At 36.9% G+C, this 25,170-nt stretch overlaps 3 protein-coding genes, 2 non-coding genes and 1 pseudogene across 6 annotated transcripts; 4 read left to right on the top strand and 2 right to left on the bottom strand.

Moving 5' to 3' along the window:
- Positions 1–1,442: 1,442 nt before the first annotated feature.
- LOC113701367 (uncharacterized) lies at positions 1,443–5,900 on the top strand. The gene is made up of 11 exons (XM_027221984.2): positions 1,443–1,880; positions 2,698–2,800; positions 2,913–2,926; positions 3,198–3,416; positions 3,745–3,816; positions 3,898–3,987; positions 4,134–4,172; positions 4,650–4,754; positions 4,988–5,153; positions 5,435–5,550; positions 5,679–5,900. Exons 1-11 carry the CDS (start codon positions 1,638–1,640, stop codon positions 5,760–5,762), a joined length of 1,251 nt encoding a protein of 416 aa, XP_027077785.2. The 5' UTR covers positions 1,443–1,637; the 3' UTR covers positions 5,763–5,900.
- Positions 5,901–6,135: 235 nt separating this feature from the next.
- Positions 6,136–7,232, top strand: LOC113701368 (beta-1,3-galactosyltransferase pvg3-like). The gene has a single exon (XM_027221985.2). It carries the CDS (start codon positions 6,305–6,307, stop codon positions 7,187–7,189), a length of 885 nt encoding a protein of 294 aa, XP_027077786.1. The 5' UTR covers positions 6,136–6,304; the 3' UTR covers positions 7,190–7,232.
- Positions 7,233–7,611: 379 nt separating this feature from the next.
- Positions 7,612–12,553, bottom strand: LOC113701254 (sucrose synthase 7-like; annotated as a pseudogene).
- Positions 12,554–14,704: 2,151 nt separating this feature from the next.
- On the top strand, positions 14,705–14,815 carry LOC113702513 (small nucleolar RNA Z103). The gene has a single exon (XR_003451158.1). It is a non-coding gene; the product is annotated as a small nucleolar RNA Z103 (small nucleolar RNA).
- A 181-nt stretch (positions 14,816–14,996) lies between these two features.
- Positions 14,997–15,096, top strand: LOC113702512 (small nucleolar RNA Z103). The gene has a single exon (XR_003451157.1). It is a non-coding gene; the product is annotated as a small nucleolar RNA Z103 (small nucleolar RNA).
- An 884-nt stretch (positions 15,097–15,980) lies between these two features.
- On the bottom strand, positions 15,981–20,050 carry LOC113702054 (protein SET DOMAIN GROUP 40). Of its 2 annotated transcripts, none has more exons than XM_027223003.2 (6): positions 19,828–20,049; positions 19,583–19,733; positions 19,134–19,265; positions 18,849–18,989; positions 18,370–18,624; positions 15,981–17,383 (listed from the first exon to the last, which is right to left on the bottom strand). In XM_027223003.2, the coding sequence occupies exons 1-6, from the start codon at positions 19,995–19,997 to the stop codon at positions 16,787–16,789; spliced, it is 1,446 nt and encodes a 481-aa protein (XP_027078804.1). In that variant the 5' UTR covers positions 19,998–20,049; the 3' UTR covers positions 15,981–16,786. The 2 variants fall into 2 exon arrangements, with proteins under 2 accessions (XP_027078804.1, XP_027078805.1); XM_027223004.2 differs by having other exon boundaries at positions 16,564–17,383; positions 18,873–18,989; positions 19,828–20,050.
- Positions 20,051–25,170: the final 5,120 nt, after the last annotated feature.

The raw sequence follows: 25,170 nt of genomic DNA, 5'->3' as shown, positions 1-25,170 counted from the left end.
ACAGATCAGAGAACTTAACGGCTAAATCTAACAGAATGGCCTCGTGTCTTAACTTTATACATTTTAGTGGCCAAAATCAGACTTTTAATAGTTGAGTGATCAAAACTCAACGATCGTAAAAGTTTAGTGGCCAACCGGATAATTTGCTCTAAACACAATCACCAAGTTTTGGATACAAAGTACAAGAATTCACGAGGCAAAAAACTTTGGGTATGAAGTGCAAGCAGTACTAGCTCCAGCTCTGCACGCATTCATGCTGCCACAACTATTCAGCATATGAACTGAAAGCAATAGACATTCTCTTTCAACTTTTGAATGTGGTATAAACGTGCCTGTAGCCCAAAGTAAATCATCATTTAAAATGTTTTCTTGCCTTTCTGGCATTTACTTAGAAAGCAAAAAGAAAAGTACAATAACTGCACACAGAAACAAACTTCCATTCCATCAACTGTAATAGACAAACAGTATTGGTGATGGGCAAAATTTTGAGATATAGGAGAAAAAGAAAAAGGTTAGTGCGTACAAACTTTTTCTAGCTAGGCTGCTATTGGGATGAGGAGGAATGGTTACTGGTTTTTACTGCTGAAGTGGTTAGGGCATGGGCCATGGTGGGGGTGCGTGCAAAGTGCATACTGCTCAGATAGGAATTTTATGTGCAACCAACAGCAAATGCTGCAAGCAAACAGATGAAGAGAAGATGACAAACAGCACCAAGCAAAAATTCGTTCACGGGCCAGCATAGACTTTTAAGTTTTAACCACTACAACCGGCAGTAGTAATTGACACTACTATTCCTCCATTACACATGCATGCCAATAACCCCCAGTCCTTTTTAAGAAGTCAAATCATTCACGCCCAGCTTCAACTGTTTTCTGTCCCACCTTATGTATGTAGAGTGTATGGACAAGTTGCTAATGGAGTCCCTCGTATTTTCAAAGAATCTCAATTTAGTCTAGAACATCTAAAATGATGCAGTTCGACATATATAATTGGTTGTGGTTCTAATTCCAGTCGCATCTCAGTTTACAAAGTCACACTTAAGCCTTGCAGCACATTTTTTTTGATCATGTTGTGATTCTTTTTTAACCTTCTTATAAGCTTGTAATATAAGCAAAATTTGGATTCGATCTTTTTAAGCGACCTTCAATCGCAGATCATGTGCTACTGCGAACCATTACACTGAAATCTGTGTGAATCTGACAGAAGATGCCCGTAGCTATCAGTAATCACTATTCACCCTCTAGCACAAGTCGTACAAGAATTTTCATCTCTTTAAACCGAAAACACATCTATAGATCTACACTCTAGACCAACTTGGTACGGCTTATTAATTGCAGACTTTTTAATGCTTCATTTTATTTATAAGGGACTAAATACAGATTTATAAAAAAAATATTTGGGGGGGGGGGGGGACTACTTTGCAATTTGCCTTGTACAAGTAAACAAGTATCTGTGCTCATACCAAAACTTGCAAATATCTCTTACTCTGTATTCTTTAAGATGCCGAGCTGAGAGCAAAGAAACTTGCTTTATTATAACTTTTTTCTCCTTTATAAGTAGTGCATGATTCATGAAGGGACTATGATTCTACAAGCTTTTTGTTAGCTAGCTCAGGGGTTCACTTGTGTCATACAACAATGTCTTCACTGTCACACTCTTCTTCAACTTGTTCTTTCTGGAGTACTTTACTGCATTCCTTGTTGCTCTTGGCTTGGTTCTGTTCTTCTGCATTTCTTCAAGTTTCGAATGCTGCAAGTCCTAGTGTCAATGTCGCCAATGTCTCCCAGGTGGAGGATGCTGCATACTTTCATCTATATTATGGCAACAGTTTCAAAGTCATCAAGAACGGATTAGATGGCCAGAGTTATCTTCTCATTCAGGTAATTATAGTCCTCCTCGTTGCAATGTATCATTTGCTTTTTTATGATGCCAAATTATATTCACTAAAACCATGAAAGATATACCATTTCTTGCTGATTGGTATAATGGAAAATAAATAGGTACTCATTACTTGCTGATTGAACATTAATTTTTTTTTCCTGAAAAAGAAAATTTCCATATTGATGTATGGAATAGAGGTGTCTTGCATCTTGATTGTTAGCTGAAAGGATTGGTACACCAGCAATCGGCCGTAACCTTTATCGCTTCTACAAGTTGTGGACCTCTAGTTGTAGATGATATGGCTTGCGATATCACGGTTCAATGGCTGTCTCTTTCAAATAATAAAACACCATGTCAAAATTGTCAACCTTCTTTTTTTGGCTTTTTCCCCCCTTTTCTCTTATTTTGCACATTTTCACATATCAATCTTTCTTTAAATTTGATAATTAAATTGCATATGACACCACTTCTGAGTTCTACTAATAAATCGAAGTATGCATCTTTAAAAAAAATGGATGGTGGTACTTCATTTCTTCCCTAGCAAATAAAATAACTTATTTGAACAATAAAACTACATTTTATTTTTATTACTTGGTTTGGAGTTTACTGAAAGAAAAAATAAAAGGTGCCCAAAAGAAAAGGAAAAAAAAAAAGAACTAAGCTTTTGTTCTCTATGTGTGAAACCATTGCAATTTGTTCCATTAACAAGGAGTTATTAGTAATTTGCCCTTGAATTATTTGCTTGCTATTGGGGTTTTTCTGCTTCGAATTTATCGTACGTTGTCTCCTGCATAATTTTTATATGGTTGCCTGCAGAAAAATACAAGGATGGCAGCTAGAACAAAATATTGCACGCCCAGAATAAGATCATTCATCATCCCATTGTCAAACTATTCAGTCGATACTGTACTTTTTCCAGGTATAATCGACACTGACAATGCTTTTTTTTTTTTATTCTTTCTTTTTGTAAGTTTATTACTTGCTTGTCATTTGTTTCTGAAAGTCTCATTTCTTGTTTTCCTAATTTACAGTTTCTTTCTTTGAGGTGAGGCCCGCATGCTTTCGTAAGTCATTTTTGAAGTACATGTTCCCATTTGGTTGATTTGCCCTTTCCATCTTTTTAGACAAACTTGATCAATTTTGATTTCAGTAAATATAAAAAATAACTGTTTCTTTTTTTTTTTTTTTTTTTTGATAACTTATCAAAATTCTCCAGTTGCTTAACAATGAGTATAAGGTTTGCATTGCATAATTTTAGACCTCAATGTATAATTTTTTTGAGCTTGCTAATGACTAACAGCTATCTATGCCCACAGCTTCTTGGTTTACTAGGTAATTTGAAGGGTATAACATCAGACTTGGTAGCTTCACCGTGTGTACTGAAATTACATAGTGAGGGACAAGTTGGGGTGGTTAACAAGACTGAGCCAGGGCAGCTTTCTCAATTTGCAGCTTATTTCATTAGTGATACTGATCAAGCACAATCCTGCAACTATGCAACATTTGTCCCACTTGTTGAAGATGCACCTCTACAGGTAAGTTTCAAAATTTTTATTTTTCATTTTTTGAGTTCTAAGATATGCTAGTAGAAGTACTTTTAGCATTGGCCATGATCCCAGTTTAAATTTCACATCTTTAGATGCCGGGCACAAGCAAAAGAATGGAGATTGCATAAACATGTCTGTGATCACAAAGTTAATCTAGTCACATTGCTATTAAGCACCATATCTAAAACTCTGTCCGATGGACTGTAGATTGTATGCTTTCAACCTGCCTGTTGTGGCATTTAAATTAACTTTTCATTTCAGTGCTTTATCACAATCTCATCCTGTTATTGCAAACTTGAAACATTCTTTGTCTCAGAGGGCAGAATGGATCAAGTACTTGGGAGTTTTTTCAAATCTTGAAACAAGAGCAAATCAGGTCTACGATATGGTCAGTGAGAAAGTGTCAGTTTCCTGCGTTAGTCCTGTTTTATGCAAGCAACACCTCACAGAAAGAGCTTTCATATTGCAGATTAAAGAGAACTACATATGTTTGAGTAGAGCAGCAGCTAATAAGACTGCATCCTTCAAACCTACAGTTGCTTGGATGGAGTTCAATGATGTGTGTATCGTTGAGATTAAATTCAGCACTTTAATTTTTCAAGCATCCCTGCCCTCCGATTGATTGGATTTGAATATTTTCATAGCCATTTCTCTTGTGAAACTCTTTTCTTCAAATTGTTAACGCATCTCTGGCCTATTTTCCAGGGTGTTTGGTCATTCACAAAAGAGACATACAAGTTAAAGGTATTCACCATTCCAACAAACTTCAAATATTTGCTCAAGTATGTTCTATTGGCACTCCGCTTTTACTCTTCAATGGTCAGCGTCTGCTAAAATCTTTGGTTGTTATGGGTATCATTCTTCGAACTCTTGCACTTATTTTGGTAGTAAAGTTCCAAACTGCAGTTGCTTGAAACATTAGAAGTTATAATTCAAGTATGCGCTCCCATGAGAAACAACATTTTAGGAATATGACAGAATACTGTTGTTTTAAAATATTGAGAACCGTCTGATGGAAAATTTCATTTGGATACCATAATGAAGTAATTGTTGTCCACAGACGTAACTGATGTACAATTTAATTGTATTCTAATTGGCATAATCATTCCTCTTCTCATTAATGGTCTGAGGGAGGCTTCCTGATCTCCCTCTTAGATGATTTTTTTTTCCATTCTTTTTCCTGTAAAGGCCTAACTGTTCATATTCGAATCCCCGATGCAGTATGTTCAGGATGCTGGAGGAGCAAATATTGATGATTCCATTAACAAAGTGACATATAACATTTCCATACCAGATGACTTGGAGGAGTTTTACGCCATTTTGTGTGTAAGTCTGGCTAAAATCTAGTCAGATTGGAACTTGAATGCACCTTATTGATTTTGATTATATGTTTAGTAAGCCATATAATCTGAGTCAATCTATGTTAAATTGTATCATTTTTCCTGATAATATCATCATCCATGATGAGGATATATTTCACAGACAAAGAAATGAGAGGAAAAATATATATATATGTGGTCTACTCGTGCTTATGTTTTTTGATTCTACATCATATGCAGACTGTCGATGTGGTGATTGATGAAACCTATGTTCCTGATCCGGATGCTTATATGCTCTCGACCTTCCTCCAAAACACAAATTTGGAAGATAAGTCTTGCTTTGCATTTCTTGCAAATCAAAGCTTGTGGAGGTTCGACAAAAGAATTCAAAAATCAAGTGTTCTTGGTGAGCAGGGCTTCTCATTGCTTTTCCTTAATTCTGACTCCAAAATAAAAAATAAAAACTGCCTGGCATAGATTTTTTAACTGGAATGTGCTTGGATATTTCTACTTTGATGTTATTTCAAAAAACTGGATCACACATCTAATTTGCAGTACATGACATTCGTAGATAAATGTTCCAGAGAATTGTTACAGGAGATGAATCATGCTGTGTGCCATGGCCTGATAATTCTCTCTCTCTCTTTTTTTTTTTCTGGTTCTTGGGTCTATTTTTTATTTCTCCAGTGCAGGACTGGTATGATGGAGCCGTCTCTCAACCTCAATTGGTCCTAGCAGATTTAATTGAAGCTTTATCTCCATCCGGGAATTACACGACAACTTATATCAGAAATGTTGCTAAGGTAGGGTATTTTGTGGTGTACAAGATGGTAGAGTGCAAATCTAGGAGAATCTTACTAGTTCATATAATTTTAACACGACAACTTACTAGTTCGTATAATTTTAATTTAAATGTCATTACATGACGCAGGGTGAAGGAGTTATTAACATCAGTCCTGACATGTGCCAGAGGGAAAGTTCAACTGCTATGGATCCTGTAGTTATACCTTGCTAGAATAGTTAATTTGACAAATTCTATCCGTCCCTCTTGAATGATTTACATCAAGAATCAGTTAAAATCGCTAAACAGAAGCATGCATGCAAGTTAAAATGGCTGAATGATTACAGAAGCATGCAATTAACTTTTGGGATATGATTTCTGTTCACCTGCTAATTCGAATTCAGTTGAAGGCATCAAAAGTGAACCTGCTAAACAGCAATGATCAGTTTGACAGCCATCTTCAAGTATCCCAATTCCCAATTGTCCCACTGGGCTTGGGGGTAGCTACTAGCTACTGTTAATGTGCATCATCTATTCACATTTCTCCTACCCTGAGTTCAGTAACTGCGAGCAAGGAAAGCATGATTGAGAACAGTTTCTCATTTTGATCCCACAATCAACGCATGATAGCTTTATTTTCAGGTGGCTTTTTAATAATGGTATTAGTACTTCGAAAAACTATTAGAAACATGAGAGCTGGCATGAAAATTACCCCATGTTAGTCATCTCTTTCTTCTACCTTGCACAAGTCTTGTTGGATTACAATCTTTGAGTACATGAGGAAGAAAAAATTGATTCTTGTTGCATTCCCTTCTCTTGCCGTAGTCCTCTTCATCTTCATCATCTTCTTCAGTATCCGCTTAAAGTCCCCTTCTTCAACTGCAACAAAAAGTATCATTATACTGCAGGACACATCCCATCTAGAGTCGCAGTTCACCCTTTTGATAGGAATTCTTACTCGTCCAGACAATTATGAACGTCGCCATTTCCTCCGCCTCATCTACGGGATTCAATCCTCTCCCATAGCCAAGATTGATGTGAAGTTCGTATTCTGCAAACTCACCAAGCCCGAACAAAGAACTTACGTTGCTCTTGAGATCATGCGCTTTCGCGACATTATCATCCTTAATTGTACCGAGAACATGAACAGTGGAAAAACTTATGCTTATTTCTCTAGCCTACCAAGAATCTTGCCACAGCATTATGACTATGTCATGAAAGCCGATGATGATGTTTTCTTGAGGCTTGTGCCGTTGGCATTGTCTCTCCAGCCATTACCAAGATCGGATATGTATTATGGATTCGTCATTCCTTGTCCAAGCATGAACCCGTTTGTGCATTACATGTCAGGAATGGGATTTATTCTGTCTTGGGACCTTGTCCAGTGGATCGCAGTTTCCGACATTCCTGCAAATGATACCTTTGGTCCTGAAGATAAGCTTGTTGGAAAATGGCTGGATATGGGGAAAAAGGCAATGAACAGGTTTTCTAATAAGCCAGCAATGTATGACTATCCAGGAACTAATAGCAGGTGCTCACATGATCTCATTCCTGACACCATTGCAGTTCACCGGCTAAAAAAGTGGGAACAATGGTTTCACGTGCTCAGTTTCTTTAATGTAACTGAAGAGCTTGAAAAATCCAATCTTTACAGTGTATGATTTGATTGTTTTGCTATAAATCTAAATAATACCAGTTTCAGAATCTGGCATATTTTTAAGGCTTTATTCGAAAGTGAAAGGTAGTCATAATCACAGTTTCCATGCTACTGTTTCAGATTCTGATGCTTAAGCACATTGATAGATAAAAAGCAGAGATGCAATTATCAATTCCGGAGGACAGTGCCAAAATTATGTAGTTATACAGAGCTAAGCAGTAATACGTTCCTAAGATCAAAATAAGATCTGGTTAGCACCAAATTAAGATAAAAGCCTATGCCCCATGACCTTGGCCAGCGTGAAAAGAGCTGACCTAAGTCACAAGCTAGGCAAATGCGGAAGGAAAAGGATTTATGGCATTGTCGTTCCTGAACTGACGTCTTATTAGACGCAAAAACAAGCAGCAAACAAGCACAATGACTGAATTTGCATCAAACATATCAATACATGATTTTATCTGAATCAATAGAATAATTTGTCAGCAATTGCTTTACACAGGATTCATCTCACCCTTTACATCTGTCATCCTTCTTTATACTTTGCATAAAAAAATAATAAATAAAATAAGTAATGATAACAATTGACAATTTTAGCAGACTGTGGGGACTAGAGTAGTAGGAGTCCAATCCCGGCCAAGTTGCTATTCTTCAAGCTCCAAACAACCTGGAAGTTGAGTCAAATCCATAAGGTGTTTACCTCCGAGAAAATATCGACAACAAGATATAGCCAGATTGATGGTCCTACCTTTGCAGCCTGGATTGTGAGCGCCTGCTGCCAAATTGAGAATTACGTTAGTCTCTATTTGTCAGCAAATTTGTACTCTTATCTCGCAAAAAATATGAAATCTGTTCTGTTCAAACTAAGCACTGGTGGCACTACTGAAGTTTTTCTTGTACCACACTTAGTAATTTTTTTTTTCTCTTTTCTTCTGTTTTAGGCTTGCTTCTAATTTCTACCACCTATGTTCCTGATTTTTCCATGCGACAGAAGTACATATATCCATTCAACAAGCAGATGTTCAATTTCTATTTGTTTTTCAACTATCCAAAATTTCTACTCTTGCCAGCTTAGTATTGTCCATAACTCATTTCACAGCCTGACATTTTCATTTTCATCTTTTCATGCCACCCTTTGTTGGAGAAACTAGTGGATGGGATGCTATTAAATAAAACATGCAAATGAAAAACCTTTTGAAGATCCTAGCAGCTATTATTTTGTTCAAGACTCTCACAGGAAATGAAAGAGTTGGCGACAGCATTCATGCCTTTTCAAGGGCTGGGGCTTAGGTTTCTCCTTTGTCTCTTGCTTTGGAGTTTCATCCCTTCTTGCAGCAACATTTTTTGCCTGTGACATTGTCATTGAAAAATTAATTAACAATTCACTTCAAGAAAGTATAGCTAGTTATAATTTAGTATGGTACTACCAAGTTCCTGAATTGAAGATTGTAGAAAGTCTGGATATATCTTTGTTTTGCTATTTTCTGATCAATGTTCAGCTGCCTCCAGAAGTTATATACACACCCCATATTCAGGACCTTGTTTGCATAGATCTTCCATGTGTAGCTGCAACAAAAACCAGCAAAAGTGATCTTTCTTAATTTTACTGAGGTAATCAGAATGAAAATCTCTAAAATGGGTCAAATGAGGATTGTCATTTTGCATCATCATCATCAGCACAAATTCTGTAATGGCTATGGGAAAGTGAGATAAGCAAGAACTCGTAATGCAGTTTATTTTAGCTTTGTTCTGGTACCATTCGTATATACGCTGTAGACCTTGGGCTGAAATCCTGTTCCAGTATTCAGGATCCTCCTTGCATTTCTGAAAGAAGTCAGCGATCTTGTTGCTTGACTCGTCTCCATGGTTGGGATCAATGTGAAAACCAGAGACCCCATCAACTATGATTTCAGCAGGACCTCCTTGGTTGGTTGCAAACGTGGGCAGTCCACAATTCATAGCCTCAATCACGGTAAGTCCAAATGCTTCATATAAAGCAGGCTGGACAAAAGCCCCTCTTGTATCAGCAATAGTGCGGTAAAGCTCACTGTTCCTGTTCCTGTCAGTCTGAGCTGCTATCCACCTTATCTGACCCCTCAGTTGGTACTTTTCTATCAACGTGTGCATCTTTTGTATTTCAGCTGCTTCTTCTCTATCTTTGGATTTTGAAGGATCAAAAAATGCACCAACAATGACAAGATTAACCAAGTTTCTCAGCCTCCTGTTCTTTCCATACCACTCCGTTAATCCAGTAAGATTCTTGACTGTGTCGAGCCTTGCCATGGAGAAAATGATAGGTTTCTTTTTGTCTTCTAGGTATCCACTGCTTATGGAACAAGTCAGAGAAAACAAATATGTTAGAACTTCAGGCAGCTTTTCACTTTCGCAAACTTACGGACATCTGGAAGTTTATACTTACATATGCTCATCATTTTCAGCTTTACTAAACAAAAGTTCTTCAATGGCTTGACGGAATTGTGTTAGTCTCTTGTGCTTCTCAGTATGGGGGAAATAGACCGACTGGTCAGCTCCAGGAGAAGCAATGTTATATTTAGGAATATTTAGGATCAAAGACATTGGTGCCTGAAACAACCCTGTACAGCCCTGGAAGTGTAAAAGCAGCATGGCTCTCATACTGGCCTGGTCTATCTTTGCTGCAAATCATGGAAAACTTAAAATATTAATAGCAATTCACTGCGTTTAGTTGATTATTTGCTGTTATGTACTTCCCAATGGCATTTTTTTCACCAACAGTTTTTGAGGACTTTATTTTACAACGTTGGAAAAGCCTAGTCACATGAAAGCACGAAATGCACCAGGAGTAAATAACCAGGTACGCAGGCAAACATGCATAAGCTTCAATAACATTGTGTATTAAAGAGCTTCAATTTCTTACCTTCCTGCTATTTCTTGGTATGTGCTTGTGATGACAAAATCAGCCGTATTCATTGCAATTAAATCAGCTGTAAATTGGCATGAGAAATGATACTTGGGGTCTAATTCCTTCCATTTGACGTCGGAATCTTCATACTTCGTTTTCTCCAAGGCATGTGCAATTGTTCCCTAGACCAAAATTCACTACATTATTAAACTCATCTTTTCAATCTGAGTTCTTGGTGCTTTGAACCCTTTTAAACAGGTAAAGTCCAAAGAAATAAAAACATACCAGTGTTACCCCAAGCTTACTAGCCATGAGTGATGCCACCAAATTTCCATCAGTATAGTTGCCAATAATAAGATCTGGTTTTCCTTCCATTAGTTCAATGATTTTGTCACTGGCGTCCTATTAGAAAGTGAAAATGTGTCCATAAACCAATAAGTTGCTCAAGAGAGTAGCAACAAATACCAGAATTCATTCCCAGGACATACCTGAGCATATCTCTCAAGGTAAGGATAAACATCAAATCTAGAAATCCACTGGGGAAGGACTCCATTTTCTGTCCTAAATGGCACTCTGAGGATGTGTGAGTGCTTTGTTTTGTTTATTGGTTCTAATTCCTGGTTGCACTTAGTTCCCTTGGCATCAGGGATCAATCTTGTAACCTGCATCACAAGGATATACTTGATGATTGCCTGCCATTCATAGCCATTACAACTTTTACTCATGCAGGGAACTTACCACAAGAATTTGAGGCTTCAAATTGAGACCTTGCTGCTTAATTCTTAGGAGCAATTCTTCTTCAAAAGACACCACTTGATCCAAAACATAGACCACCTGTTATTGGATAACAGCAAATTTTAGCTCAATTTGTATCGAATTACCTTTTTGTTCAGTCACTAGATTACAGAATGTGTACCTGTCCGCCAGTGTCTGGCAAGCCAAGGACATCTGATTGGCCAAAGTATCCATGGACAGAAAACAGTACAACATTGAACACTGTTGGAAGCCTGCCTAAGAATTTCTCCGTATTGAAGGGATCCGGAGCCTGTAGTACCTCAGACGCTGATCGCATTGTCTCCTTAACTCTTTCAGCAGTATCGCCCCAGCCCCTCTCAAACCCCCATTCCTTGAACCTGTAAAAGATGATATTGTGTCTTATTCCACTTTCTAATTTGTGTTAGCAAATGAAGGAAATGGAGAAAAAACTATCTGATTGACCTTAGCTCAAAGCTCTGATATGGCGTATCCTTTGGTAGTGAAGCAAGGGCAGCATCAGCAACTATCAATGCTGACTGAAGCTTTGAAGCTGTATTGATGGTCTCGTTTAACATAAGTTTCTGAAAATTCAATGAGAAAAACGCTAATTAATATAAATTCATGATTTGACTGATCAATTTACGTTCTTTATCATTTTTTATTTATTTATTATTCAGATTCCTGTTTCCATACTTCTCCTTGGTAGTTTAAGGAGAGCAAATAATCCACAAGAGGTTGTGCACTGCATGGGCTACCATTCAGCTTGGAAGCCAAAAACTTTGAAACATAGGCGATTCCATTTCCAATCGAAGAAGATAGAGTCAGGTGAGGTATAGAGAAGTCCATTGCTCCAAAATCAAGTTCTAAGGCGTTTTCATCATTTGCCCTGCATTTCAGAGAAAATTAACCAGATCTGATTGGATTCTGTGCGTAAACACATCATATTGCAATATACTACAAAATAGATATCTTTCGCTTGATCTTCAAAGGATATAGCATACCATAGTTTTCGACATGTGACAAAACATAAATACGAAAAGGTATAACATAGCTTGGAGGTAAAAAATTACTGAAATAGACTAAACTGGTATATTAATTCTTGATCGTCTTGGGGAAGGACAATATTACATTTATAAATAGCTGGAAAAGAAATGCAGTTTTACCAATTTTCATCTACCACTGTTTCTTTGAATTTCAAGTACTCTGTTGCGGTGATGCCATCCACCGAAAGATCATTTGCATTCACTTTAACGAACTCCCAAAATCCTGGATTTGGCCTTATCGCAAAGGCAACATATGGAGGAATAACTGCAGCCTCCTGGAAAGTGCACAGAGAATAGAAGTATGATTAAATTGTGTCCCATGCAGTAATATGCAGCCCTGCATGTTCAAAACACTAAGGCAAAACAATGCAGTTCAAATTGCAATCAAACTGATACCTTTGTGGTGCACAAGATATATCCAAGTAAGCCTTCCAACACTTGGCTTCTTTCAGTATGATCATCAATGATTTGCTCCAATTCATCCATCAATTGGTTAGCCTTCAATAATCGCCTCCCTTTCTCTACATACTTCGAGAAGCACCTCTTCATATGGTACCTACTTTGCCTCAAGGCCTCAGGCATGGTGTCTACTACAGAATCAGACCTCTTTAGAGCAGGTACAGAAGCCATTTTACCGGTTTGAATGAGTGATATACAGATTGTTCAAGAAAAGAACTTTTTTCGTGGGTCATGCTGAGATTTTTCTGGGCATTTTATAGAAGAATGGTGTCAACTATGTACGTGGTTGAGAAGTAGAGTCGATTAGGATGTCAGTCTGGCAAGCAAAGTGGGGTGTGGAGAGAAAGAGGAGAAAGAACATTCTTTCTAGCAGAAAATAGATAAAGAAAAGAATGTTCGTGGCATTAGTTTTTCAAGGGAGATTCCTAATTGGAGGCAAAGGAAATCTTTTGTCTAACCTTTAGGGACTGGTTTTAGCATCTTTCTTCCTTCCAATATGAACATAGCCTTTCGTATTGGAATCATGCGCGCCAAAAAGGAACTGAACCGAAATGGGATATGTCATATGTTGCTCCCAGACAAAGCAATATGGTTCTTGTTTCCCTGTGAAATTGTTACTTAAAAGGGCCATGGCACTTTGCCTGTGTTTTACACCTTTTGTTTTTCCCCTTCCCATCTCATAGATTTCTTGTTACTTTCGGAGAACCACCCTCTAAAAAACAAGTTACTGGCACCGTAACCTACTAAGCCAGAATTTAGCTCAATAGTAAGCTTTCTTTGAATGGTTAATGCTAACAATTAGCTGAAAAGAAATCACAATTCCAAAATGACCACCTGTACTGGACAATATCTTCAAGTTCCAAACTCAAATAAACCACACCTCATTGCCGAGCTAACCCATATAACTCAAGTCAGAAGTCATCATTCCATTGAATCAAATGATCTACATTCTTTTCTTGTGCATATTATTATGCAATTCCAGTACAATTACGGGATCCAAACCATCGTGGATTGTCGATCTTTATATTCATTATCTTCCTAAAAGAAAAAATCGATTCTCTAATAAACGAGCCATAAGCATGCAAAATGGATACAATATCACTTTTACTAATCATGCAGTTGCATTTTCACGGACGACAATTGGATTTTCGTAAATCACCTTGATTTAGAATTAATAAAGAACAGAACTAATTAGTTTTATATTTTGTAGATGTGGCAAGATTCTAAACCATGGTTCAAATTATCAATGGAGATGTGAATCTCACATTTCATCCTCTCTCTCTCTATATATATAACTTGTGAATATAGTCTAGAACAAATTATCTGTATGGCCACTGAACTTTCGGAATCGTTAAGTTTTGGCCAATGAATTATTAAAAGTTTGATTTTGACCATTAAACTGTCTAAAGTTTAGATTTCGGATCATTCTATAAGATTTAGTCGTTAACTATGTTGCTTTCTTTTGTCTTGTGAATCGCGCGAGTATTTATATCTGTCATATTTAACGATTAAATCTAATGAGATGACTTGAAATCTAAACTTTAAATAGTTTAATAGTCAAAACTAGACTTTTGATAGTTTAATGGTCAAAATTTGACCATTCCAAAAGTTTGTGACCATTCAAATAATTTGCTCTATAGTCCGTACTTATTTCCATAACAAAATATGTGAGAATGTGGAGTTCTTTTTTTTTTTTTTTTTTGTCGCAGAGAATGTGGAGTCCTCTCAATTGCTAAATTTAGCGTTCGAATTCTGAATCGAAGGTGAGAGAAAAAAAATTCTACAGTGTAATTAGCGTAACCCAGGGTTAAAAAAAAAAAATCCTGCCTCGAGAGAAGCATGCCGAACCCACGGGAGAGAAGACGGTCTTGGGCACGTGACACCGCATGCCATCACCAACATAAATTCACCCTAAATCCGGGATTAGGGTTTTCCAAAGCCCTACCACCGCTCGCCTCCTATGCAGCAGCCTTTCCTCACTTACCAGCCCTCCCTGCTTTCTCTATATAAGATGACCACCAAGTCTGATTCTTCTCCTCAATCTGCACGCGCACTCTCCCTCTCTCTCTCTCTCACACCCACAGTCTGTCTCTCTCTCTCTAAAACACCCTCTCCTCACACACATAGATGACCGCACACACACTTTTTGGCACAGTAGTACTTATGCTAATGGTGTGCGTCGAATACTGATTACCAGCGCTGGTTTATGAAACATGGGCGTTGCGTATGAGCCGACGCCATATTCATAGGTTACACTTCTCCAATTCTGCTTTCGATTTTTCAAAGCTCTTTCGGAGAGCTTGTTCTCATCAGATCCGGAGAAATATTCTATTTTTTTTAAAGTTTTTTTTTTTTTTTGGTTTCAAACAATATAGTGAAGGGGATGGAAGTGATGATTTTTTCCCCAGATGATCGAAACTGAAATTACCGAGCGCTTTATTTGTGTTTTCTCCAGTTTTCTGGAGATAATCCAAGCCAGATTTGTCTGATCCATCTCCTCCTATCAAATTTCACATCCACTTTTTTTTACATGCTTTTCATTGAAAAGCCTATAGCTTTTTTCCTTGTTTTTCGCAAAAGAAAGTTTAGAGGATTCAGAATGGAATTCCAGTACATTTGTTTCTTTTCGGATATCTATGTAACAGATGAATGTTCTATGGAAAAAAATTGAAAAAATGGATGTGATGATTATTTCCCCAGATGATCGAAGCTGATTATACTGTGCTACCATTAAATTTCTCTTTTTCGAGAAATCAAGCCAGAAATCTGATCCATTTTTTAGTTTCTTTGTCCTCTTTTTCTGTTTTAAAATGTTAGTTCCAATTGTGATTTTCATCCATTTAAGCATGACAATCAATAAATTTTGCAAAATGTCATTCTAATAATGATGGTAAATTTTGCAAATTGAGATCATCGTCTTTTTGCCACTTGTTTCTTAATGCGCTAACCCTCCCTGTCTCGTAAGCAATTCTATTAGAATTGAACCATTGGGAAGGAGGGATATGCAAGAATTGTTACCTAGTAACTGAATACTACTTTCTAGTAATTATGTTAATTCTGGTAATTAAATGATCCTTGGCATTTTCCTTCCTCAAAGGTTAAGCCCGAAAACAACTAAAACAAGGAGTTCTTGGGCCGCGACAAAATGTTGGCTGAATTTGCAGTTGAAATTTCTCCAGGGCATGGTACATTTGTACTCGTTAGATATTGCAGAAGACATCCAAGGGGATCTGGTGATTACGTTTAGGCTAAGTTCTGAATCAAGTTCATACTAACAAGGAAATCTTGCTTTCCACTCTTCCAAACGAATGCAGTTGGTAAAGCGCGCCCAGTAGCAGGTGACAAAAGTATCACTAGGGAAATAGAAAAGGATGCACGAGCAGCTGCTACAACACCGATGGAAAGCTTCATGGCAATCAATTAATAGATATAGCCTCTTCCAAAAATTTATCAATTTGTTACCCCCATCATATCCCTTATAATAGACCACTGGTTGACGTTCTTGTCAGGGTATGGATATCGAAACAAAGTGCTGTTGTTATGTTTTTTGTAGATATGTTTTTCAATCGCTTTTTTACTTTATATATGTTAAATTGTTGCAGTATTTTCTTTTATATAAAAAGTTTAGAAAAAATGTAATCCAAACAAAGCTTCCCAACTAGAAGAGGAAATCAATGGGCTGTACCATTACTCCCAGAAGTATAAGGGAGTATATATAATGCAGGAATTATCCAGACGACTAGACAATTACAAAAGAAATTGTGAACCGAGTTGACAGCATACCTCCAACTCAGCCCGTATTTACACCACCACTTTCTTGTGCTTTGAGCAAATGCTAGCAAAAAATCACGGCAGTAATTCTGGAAAATGCCAGCCATTGGTACTTTATGTAAGGTACTTGCACCGGTAATGTTTGAGTTTGACACAATGCAGAGAGGGGGCTTTTCCTGTTGAGAACGGACATTCTCTTATGGTGCTCGTGTCTGAAGTGATGAGGCTCTACCCAATAGTGAACTAAACTTCCGGAGTGGCTGTTGGCTATTAATGGCGGGAAAAGCCTGATTCAAAGGTTCATCACCAGCCCGAGAAGAGAAGCAAGAATCTGTGCATTATTCTGAAGCATCAGAGGAATAGCTTGGAAAAATTTCTGAGACCTTGTGTCTGCAATATCAGCCCACTGTCTTCCGGAAGAAGAAAGAGAAAATATAACACTTCCTGAACCAATCATCTACTGCTCGTTCATTTCTTCCCCAATTAAGCTAGAGGCGCGGAGTGCCATCAGCATTTATTTGGTGTAGAAGTGGAATACAAAGATTAAGATCCCTCGCTTTATCTGGTAACAATCCCCTTAAATCTAGCGGAGGAGCAATCCCACGAGTCCTCAATGTTCTGCAATTGACTCTAAATTTCTCTGCTTGGATGTTTTGAACATTTTCACAGAAAAGAAGTTTAAATCATCTTCAGCTCATTCTGCAATGCAGCATAGTAATTTTCTCTTGTAGCTGAGTCTCCACTGGACAGCTAATATCCACCTAGAGATAGACCTTCTTGCATTTCGAGGTATATGCAAGTTGTTGAAAGCTTCCTCATTAGTTGGTTCATGGCTTTCAAGGAAGGCACGAAGCTCAGTGCTACATATTGATGGCAATTTCTCGAGCTCCACTGGAAGAAAAATATCCTCAATTTTGCCAATGCTGCTCAGCAACAACTTATCCTGTTCAATTGATGTCCTCAGATTCTGTAACATATCTTGGCATTTCTTTGCTATCCACCCCATGACAGTTATCTCATTCTCTACTGAAATTTGCTTTCCCGAATAAGCAAGGTGTCCAACAGATCGCCGTTTGTTTGGAGGAGTTGCCCACAACCGCATAGCAGAGAGTAGGGCAAAGGATGGCTTCCCGTCTTGGTCAATATATAGCAATTCTTTGGGCCATGAACACAATGTATACATGTCAGGTTCCAAAGGGATAAAAGCCATGTCATTTGGGTTATCATCTAGAAGAAACCCATAGTGCTCAAGCAGCTCCAGATTTGTGTACATTCCATAACTTAGTAGAACCTGTTTGGGACACAAAGAAAGTAAAACTAAATTGCCAATAAGCCACAAAAGAGTGTTTATTGAGTTTAAACATGAATGCAAAAGATACAACGACATGGTAAGTGTTAATGAAGAGATATGTCGACTCACTAGAAGCTCTAAACTATCCCATACAGCAACAGCTAATTTGTTTTGGGTTCTCTCAAGATCACTCAAAACTACAGTAATAGTAGCCATCTCCACTTTCCAGACCATAGATATTGTTTATAAACCTAATCTTTTGGTATGCACCAGTAAGACTTAAAGCAACCATTCCCAGATCCATTCCTTGCACCACAGTACACGCTGCTATAGAAAAAAATTTATTTCAATCTCAGGATGGCTACTGTACTATCTTTAGGTTAATCTATTCGCAAATGTCTCCAAAAATGCAATAACATTCTGACAAGATAATATCTAGACATAATGCAAGCTTTTGGAATATCAATGAAGAAATTTTCACATAAATGAATAAAACCAGAAACAAGAGAGAGCTTATTAGAAAGACTCTGAGCGCATGTAAACAAACTGAAACTGAAGACAAGTGTGGATGACATTCATCTAATCCTAAGTTTCAGCAATTATGAACTCTAAATCAGTTTAATTTTTTAAGAAGAATTAAGAGTCTCATGCTCATGTTCCTCTGCATGTTCACTAGTTTTTTTGTACATGGAAGAATAAGTTATAACAGATAAAAGAAGAAGAAGAAAGAAAGAAAGAAAGAAAGAAAAGAAAGTTATGCTCAATCAGTTAACTTAAGAAGAAAGAAGACAAGGGGGCACAATTATGTGACTGATATCATACTTGAAGAAAGTAATAGAAGCCTATTCATAAGACATCAATATCAAGTTCTAAAAATGAATATTCAGACCACACAATGGGGTGAAAATCATTAAATAATATAATAACAAACACATGTACATGTCAGATGGAAAGACGTCATGGTAAACAAGAACTTGTAGCCACACCTGCTCCTTCTCTCTGTAGTTTCTCTTAGCATAGAAACAATAAGCACCAACATCATCCTCAAATCCAGCATCTGTTAATCTCTGTGCATTGGCTTCAGACAATCCTTCAGTCTGCATACTGAAACCATTTCCACAAGACCCCAAAGTCTTATTACCACACGGTTCCTCTGCAGGAGCGGCATAATTGAAGAAGTCTCCGACAGGACACAAGCATCCAGCATCATCCCATGGTACGTGCATTGTGCGGGATGATATCTTCAAGTAGAACCAACTTAAAGATTATAAACTAAAAAGCAAAATATTTGTGTATCGCTCAGATATAATTACATGCTGTTGAAGTGCATTATCTACTTATTTGTCAGTAGAAAACCACTTAATGCTCTCCATATTTTTGCAAAGACCAACCTCAGTTATCTAACAGTAATAAAAGATGAAGTGATTTTCAAATTCAGACAGATCAGATGAGACAAGATAATTACAGTTGCAGAAGCCCAGAGCCATGCCTTAAAGGTTTGTAAAGCAGGCTTGAGCTTAAGTTCGGCCATAACTACACTAGCTTCTTGCCACTCCAACTTGGCCTTTCCTGCAGCCTTTTCCGCAGCCCAGATGGCATCATCCACCTGTAAGTTATTCAAAGGCTTCAGATAGAACTTTTTACATCTGATACAAAATGCACAACTGGTATAAGTCGGGAGTCATTCTCATCTTAATGCAACAGTCTAATTAGCATGTCATAGATTAGAAATCATAGATTAGAAACTAACTTGCAAAGCTTGTATCTCAAATTGACCAAAACCTGCAAGCGTGTCATAACTGCGTGGCAACTGCTTTAAGTAAGGGTACCACCAAGAACTTTTCCCCTTATTGACTTCGTTCAAAAGTGCAATGGTTAATATCTGCACCAGATCAAACTTTGACAGCATTACTACATGTACATCCACCAAAAATCCGTCCTTTCACCACAACAACTCAAGAAATTAACAAGACTGAAAAGGTTTCCACAACAAAAGGGATTCGTGTACCAAGCCCAAATATCCAAGATAACACACTCCTACTTCACTATTTTGGTAATATTTCTGACTAATTTCGGAGGTATTATACTGAATTAACTACTCTAATAGCAGTATAGCAACCCATCTAGCTCAAAATCCATTTGCTGAACCGAGAAAAGGAAAGGGAAAATCAAATGCTAACATCAAATAAGGAGTACTACCTGAGTGGAAGAAAGAAAAGGGTGTGATTTTATACAGGCAGAGAGCACTTGATCTTTGACCATCAAACTCTCGCTTGTCATCAAGGCTGCCTTAGGAACTCTTAGTATCAACTCCCCTTTTCTAAGATCACGAGCTGCTGCTAAACCCCTTCTGCTTATTCACATTAGAACGGAAACAAGAAAACCTTAGAATCCTTGATCATATGAACATTATATCTACAAGTCAGAAGAGTAAAAAAGAGTACCCGCCGGCATCAGGAAAATGGGAGACAACTAGCGAGTGACCCAAGCAAGAAGGTAGAAAGGTGGAGTCTTTATGAGGGAGAGTAGAAGAAGAAGAGTCTGATATTCCCAACTCTGATGCCCAGTGCAGGAAGAATTCGAGGTTTGCTGCATCGTCTTCTTCTTCAGCCATTGCCTACTTTCCTTTCTTCCTATGTGCTCGAGTAGTAAGAGGAAGGGGCCGGAGGGGTGGCCTTATGTCCAAGTTTGTATTTGTTTGTGGGCCGAAAGACAAATGGGCAATTGTCCTTTTACTTACTTCGAGGTTGAAGCAATGACAGTCGAAAGCAGAGTTCGACTAGTACTGGGCCACAGCCCTAAGAAATTCTTAAACAACAATTGGTTTTGTGATGGACATCAGACAGGGAAACTTTTCTCTTGCACTTGTCTGTGCCTTTGTCTTCGGTCCGTTTGACAAATAAATTTTTTAGGCGTTTGTCTAAAATTTTATTATAACTTACTGTAAAAGTTATAAAAAAAATTTTTGAAGTATGTAAATTTTTGAATATTTTGAAGTGTATAGTTTAAAATTTTCGAGAAGTCTTTTAAGGTTACTGCAGCTAAAGTTGTTAAAAAATTTACAGCAAACAAATTTAGCTAAAAACTTGCTTGCAAACAAGGCCTTTGTCTTTTGTTAGAAAACAAAAATGTTATAGCAATCCTATTTGTTTTCAATTGCTTAACATACCCTTTTTGTGGTTGTTTAAAAGCTTCATTTATATACTCAAGAAGGATTTGACAAAAAACATATATATACTTAAGAAGGATATATTAACTCTAATCTTTTTCTTCTTTTTTTCTTGAAAGGAATAGTAAATCTTTGTAATTACGTTTATCCTCTTAACTAAAAGACACTAACATACTCATGAAGATGAAATTATTGGGACTTTTACTTATTGATGATTGTCTAGATTAACTAAATGGATAAGCTAAGTGTACAGAAAAAGTTCACAGAAAGGAGTCCAGTTTGTTCACTTCACTCAAATTCAGACGGCAGGTTTTCTGTATGGCCGCCCAAATCTATCTAAACTTTGACGCTGCGTTGGACATACTTATTTGAAAATGACTTCAGTTTTTACCATTCCAAAACTTCTCTTTTCTACAAAGTCAAGAAGAGAAGAAAACAACATTATGATAATTTGTGCAAGCTTACCAAAGAAAAGTTAGGCTCTGTATGCTTATTCCAATCTTATCAACTGCTTAAAGTAAAGCTGGTTTGAGGAAAATAGTTTATTCAAACAGCCAAAGCTACTCCTCCTACTTTTAATCAGTTTGACCTTCCGTGTTGATATTGCACCATCCTAAATCCTAATGCCAACAAATATATGGGCTCCATTTCAATTGTGTCTTTTAAAAGTAAATTGAAAAGAAAACACTGTAGTGCTTTTTGAAAGGTGATGTCCATGCATTAAAAAAGAGTTGTAAAAATAAAAATATAAATAAACAGCGTATGTAGAAAATATTACAGGTGATTGAAAGATAACATGTGCTGGCTTTCCTTTTGCTTTAGGAAGGAGGATCACATCCGACTATAGAAGTGTTGGAGGAACAGTAATCATCTAGATGAGATGAGTGCACTGCACTACCCTCCTTTCATTTTTTTTTTTTTTCGTTCAGACCTTATAAATAGGCCTATCAATTGGGTCAGGCTAACTCAAACTCGATCAAAAAAAGTGTGTTACACCTAAGCGTCAATTGAATCGGGCAGAGTTTTTAAGTCCAAACTAAACCTAAACGTGAGTCGATGTTGAATCATGCTAGGCTTAGTCTTGATTAGTACCAAACCCGTGTATGAGTGTGTGTATATATATTATGACATAAAATATTAATAATATATATTAATTTACAGTAATTCATAATTATAAAATATATGTTATATATAATTACGTATTTAATTGTAAGATTGGATCGAACCCGATTTAAACTCGAAGCTCGTATGAAAATGTAAGTTGAACTTGAGCCCTTTAATTTGAGCAAAAAATTCTAAAACACGTACAATTTGTGAATCGAATTTGGACTTGCCAAAGCTCCACTCAAAAAACTCAATGGACACCCCTTGCTCACAAAGGAAGGAAAGAAGGATAGAGGAGAGTTTAATCAACAATCCAAGGATCTCACGGTCACTTCGCATGTCTCGCTTGTGGACAAAGAGGCACCAAACGCTAAGGCCGGCAGCAAAAAGAAAGGAATCCGAAGGAGTCAATTCTAGGCAGAGTCATTCCGTGCAATGAAAATGAGGGTGTTCCCGGCAGGACAATTCTTTTAGAATCTTATCGCAGCAAAATATTACAGGCCTCAGGTCCCATCAAAGAGCAAATGAACGGACGCAATTGGGCGGAGGATTTCATTTCAACTTCCAAATCCAAGCCACTGTGGCCTTCAGTTGTTTTCGTTCTCGTTCTTTCTCCTCGGTTCGAAGTGCTTCCCAAACCAACGCAAAACGGAAACATAGGACAAGACTGGTTATTCTCAACTCTCAAGTTCTTCTTCGTTACGTAGTTAGATCATTAAATTGGACGTTGATTGATCTGCACTCTTTCGTCTCGTAATTCTTTTCCGTGTAAAAGTGATCAATATTTTCACGAGCAAAGTATGTCCGGTTTTGTAGTGCTCGTTTCTTATCCACGTAGCAATGGTAAATGCTGCTCATCGTGGAATTTCAATTCTTGTGCAAGTGGTTCAAGCACAACCAAGGGCGGAATTTAGGGCTTGAAAATTTTCAAACTTTTCTATATATATATATATATATATTAGAGACTACTTGTCTCTCAGAACTTTTCAAAAGAAAAATTTACATGTATACGTTTTCGCCTCCTCAAATTTAAATTTTTTAGTGTTGCCATTTTGCACAACACAATCAAATTGCATTACATCAAGATATAAGATAATAAGCAAGGTGCATTTTTTGGTGTGTAGTATTAGTAGATTAGAAAAACAAAAAAGTAACTGCTTATGGTGCACCACACATTAATACCACTCAACTTATTTTTGGTGTTACCAAACAAACCTTTTATCTATTCTAAGTCTGCATTCTATGCAAAATCGCATTTTATCGTATAATAAAAGTTTTGAAACAAACCGTTGAGACTCCTTACTTGCACGCAAAAAGCAAATCTCTTCCATTTAGACTCAGCGGGTGCCGATGGAAATTGATATATTTGATAATGACGAATACCTGCAGGAGGGAGAGGAGTCAAACACGGTACTTGTGGGCTTCTTCTACTATTGTTCGACGAATAATGGGACAACCGTTTGCCTCCTTATCCCTTCATTTGGTCATCAAATCTTCTTCAGCATGCTCGCCTCGTATTGTTATTTGTCAATAACTCCCGTTTGCGTGGTTACTAACAACAACGTAAATAATAGTTGTTTTCTTAAGAATATAATTAAGTAAAAATTCTATCATCCTTTTAAGGACTTATTTCTTTAATTTGTAGCTCTAGATGATGCTTGTGATCTATAATTTAAATAATTACAATTATTACAACTTAAATGCTTAAAACGCTTATTTCATTATCTCACGGAGAATTTAATGTGAGAGTATGAAACTCAAAAGACATAGAATTTCCTATTAACTAATTGATGAATTAGGTACATGCGTGTAAACGAATTTAGTCAAATCCAACACCGGAGTATTCTAACTTGTTTATTTATTTTAACGAGTTTGAAATTTTGATTGTTCATTTACTGAATCGAGTTTGAACGAATATTTTTATCGAATATAAAACACTGTTCAAACTTGATTTGATTTGTTGGCAACCCAAGTTCGACCGATCTCTTATTAAATCAAATTCAATTCGAGTATCGAGTAGTTCGGTTCATCTTCTAACCCTAATTAGGCGGACAGTTCAGAGCAAACTTTTCATCCTTTAGAAAGGGTAGAATTTTATTTATTGGATCAAGATACGGGATCATTGTTTAGTTCAATTTAAATTAAAGACTAATTAAGTGTAGAATTCTAAGAAGCGTGTAGAATCATATCTACTTATTCTTTGTAAAATGACTATGTACGAAGAACTCAAACGACTGGTCAATTATTGTAGCAAGTAAAGGTCTCTGTATCAATTTCGAATATACTAATCATATTTTTTGTACACAAAATACTTCAAAGTGAGACCATCCTTTTTTTTAGTAGCAAATGATGACATAGCTACGTCTCCATTATTTCTCCAAGAATTCACCAATTATGATCAATGTTTGCCAACGTCACCAATAAATGAACATGAAATTCTCCAAACTTAGGTTGATAACCAAATGGAAATCTTCAACCACAGACCTCCTATTTAATTGAATGCGATGCATACCATGAGCTAATAGAGCAACATGCATGGTGCATTAAATTAAATCCCAGAAAAACAAGAAAAAGACACTTCCCACACCCAAAATCAGATCCCATAACTCTTGATGTTAAGCGTTGATTTTGCTCCCCTGTGGGCTGCAGCATTTTTTTGTTTTTGTTTTCGTAATTGCTTTCAAAAACCAAAATGGTGAAAACATACCACTTGTAAATTGTCTGCACTCAATCGACAGTAGATAGTAACGCATTGTTCGTGGACCATATCTTGTTCAGAAAGGCACCCAAAAAGTGAGAGAAAGTGCAAACTTCTACGTGTCCAATAGGGAGTCCTCAATGCCTTGTATACCAACGTGTGGACACCATGCTTAATGCTTGAGGGTCATTTATGTCTTTTCATTAAACACTCACTATTTTTTAAGAGTTTTTTTTTTTTTTTGCGTCAAAACTCACTATTTTCAGAGTATATGAGCTTTCTCATCCAGCTCATTTAGGGTAAAAGATAGAGACAGATCAGCCTTAAATGCTAATTCAAGTTGGTTCAGTTGGTATTAATAGGTCATTTTTATCTATAAAGGTCATGAATTTGAATGAATTTTATTATTAACGTGAGAATTATGTAGAGCTTTTTTGTTTTTATTTTTGGCAAAACTCACTATTTTTTAGATATGGGATTTTTCAACCAGCTCATTCAGGGTAAGGGATAGAGACAAATCAAAGTGCTAATTCAAATTAGTTCAATTGGTATTAATGGATCATTTTATCTATCAGGGTCATGAATTTGAACAATTTTCGTTATTAATGTGAGAATTATGTAAGCGACTTTTGATCTCTCTAAAATATACGTAATCATAATAGTGATGAGAAGCTGAATTTACTAATTTTTTCAAAGGTGTAGGTAACCGTGGTGACTACGAAAGCCGAATACAAAAAAAAAATTCTTTTTTTTAATTTAATGTAAGTGAATAATTTCAAATCCAAAACCTTTATTTTATACTCTTTTTTTCATACC

This window comes from Coffea arabica, chromosome 7e (genome assembly GCF_036785885.1).
Source record: "Coffea arabica cultivar ET-39 chromosome 7e, Coffea Arabica ET-39 HiFi, whole genome shotgun sequence".
NCBI lineage: Eukaryota > Viridiplantae > Streptophyta > Magnoliopsida > Gentianales > Rubiaceae > Coffea > Coffea arabica.
This window is presented reverse-complemented; position numbering and strand designations above follow the sequence as displayed.

What these genes read in the sequence shown, in the direction of transcription:
- LOC113701367 (XM_027221984.2), top strand. Translation starts at nt 1,638, where the DNA reads ATGTCTTCACTGTCACACTCTTCTTCAACTTGTTCTTTCTGGAGTACT. An exon ending in AGTTTTACGCCATTTTGTGT is followed by an intron (nt 4,755 to 4,987) that starts GTAAGTCTGGCT and finishes CATCATATGCAG; the next exon opens with ACTGTCGATGTGGTGATTGA. An exon ending in TCAAAAATCAAGTGTTCTTG is followed by an intron (nt 5,154 to 5,434) that starts GTGAGCAGGGCT and finishes TTATTTCTCCAG; the next exon opens with TGCAGGACTGGTATGATGGA.
- LOC113701368 (XM_027221985.2), top strand. Translation starts at nt 6,305, where the DNA reads ATGAGGAAGAAAAAATTGATTCTTGTTGCATTCCCTTCTCTTGCCGTA.
- LOC113702054 (XM_027223003.2), bottom strand. Translation starts at nt 19,997, where the DNA reads ATGGCTGAAGAAGAAGACGATGCAGCAAACCTCGAATTCTTCCTGCAC. An exon ending in CATTTTCCTGATGCCGGCGG is followed by an intron (nt 19,734 to 19,827) that starts GTACTCTTTTTT and finishes GTGAATAAGCAG; the next exon opens with AAGGGGTTTAGCAGCAGCTC. An exon ending in TTGAGATACAAGCTTTGCAA is followed by an intron (nt 18,990 to 19,133) that starts GTTAGTTTCTAA and finishes AATAACTTACAG; the next exon opens with GTGGATGATGCCATCTGGGC.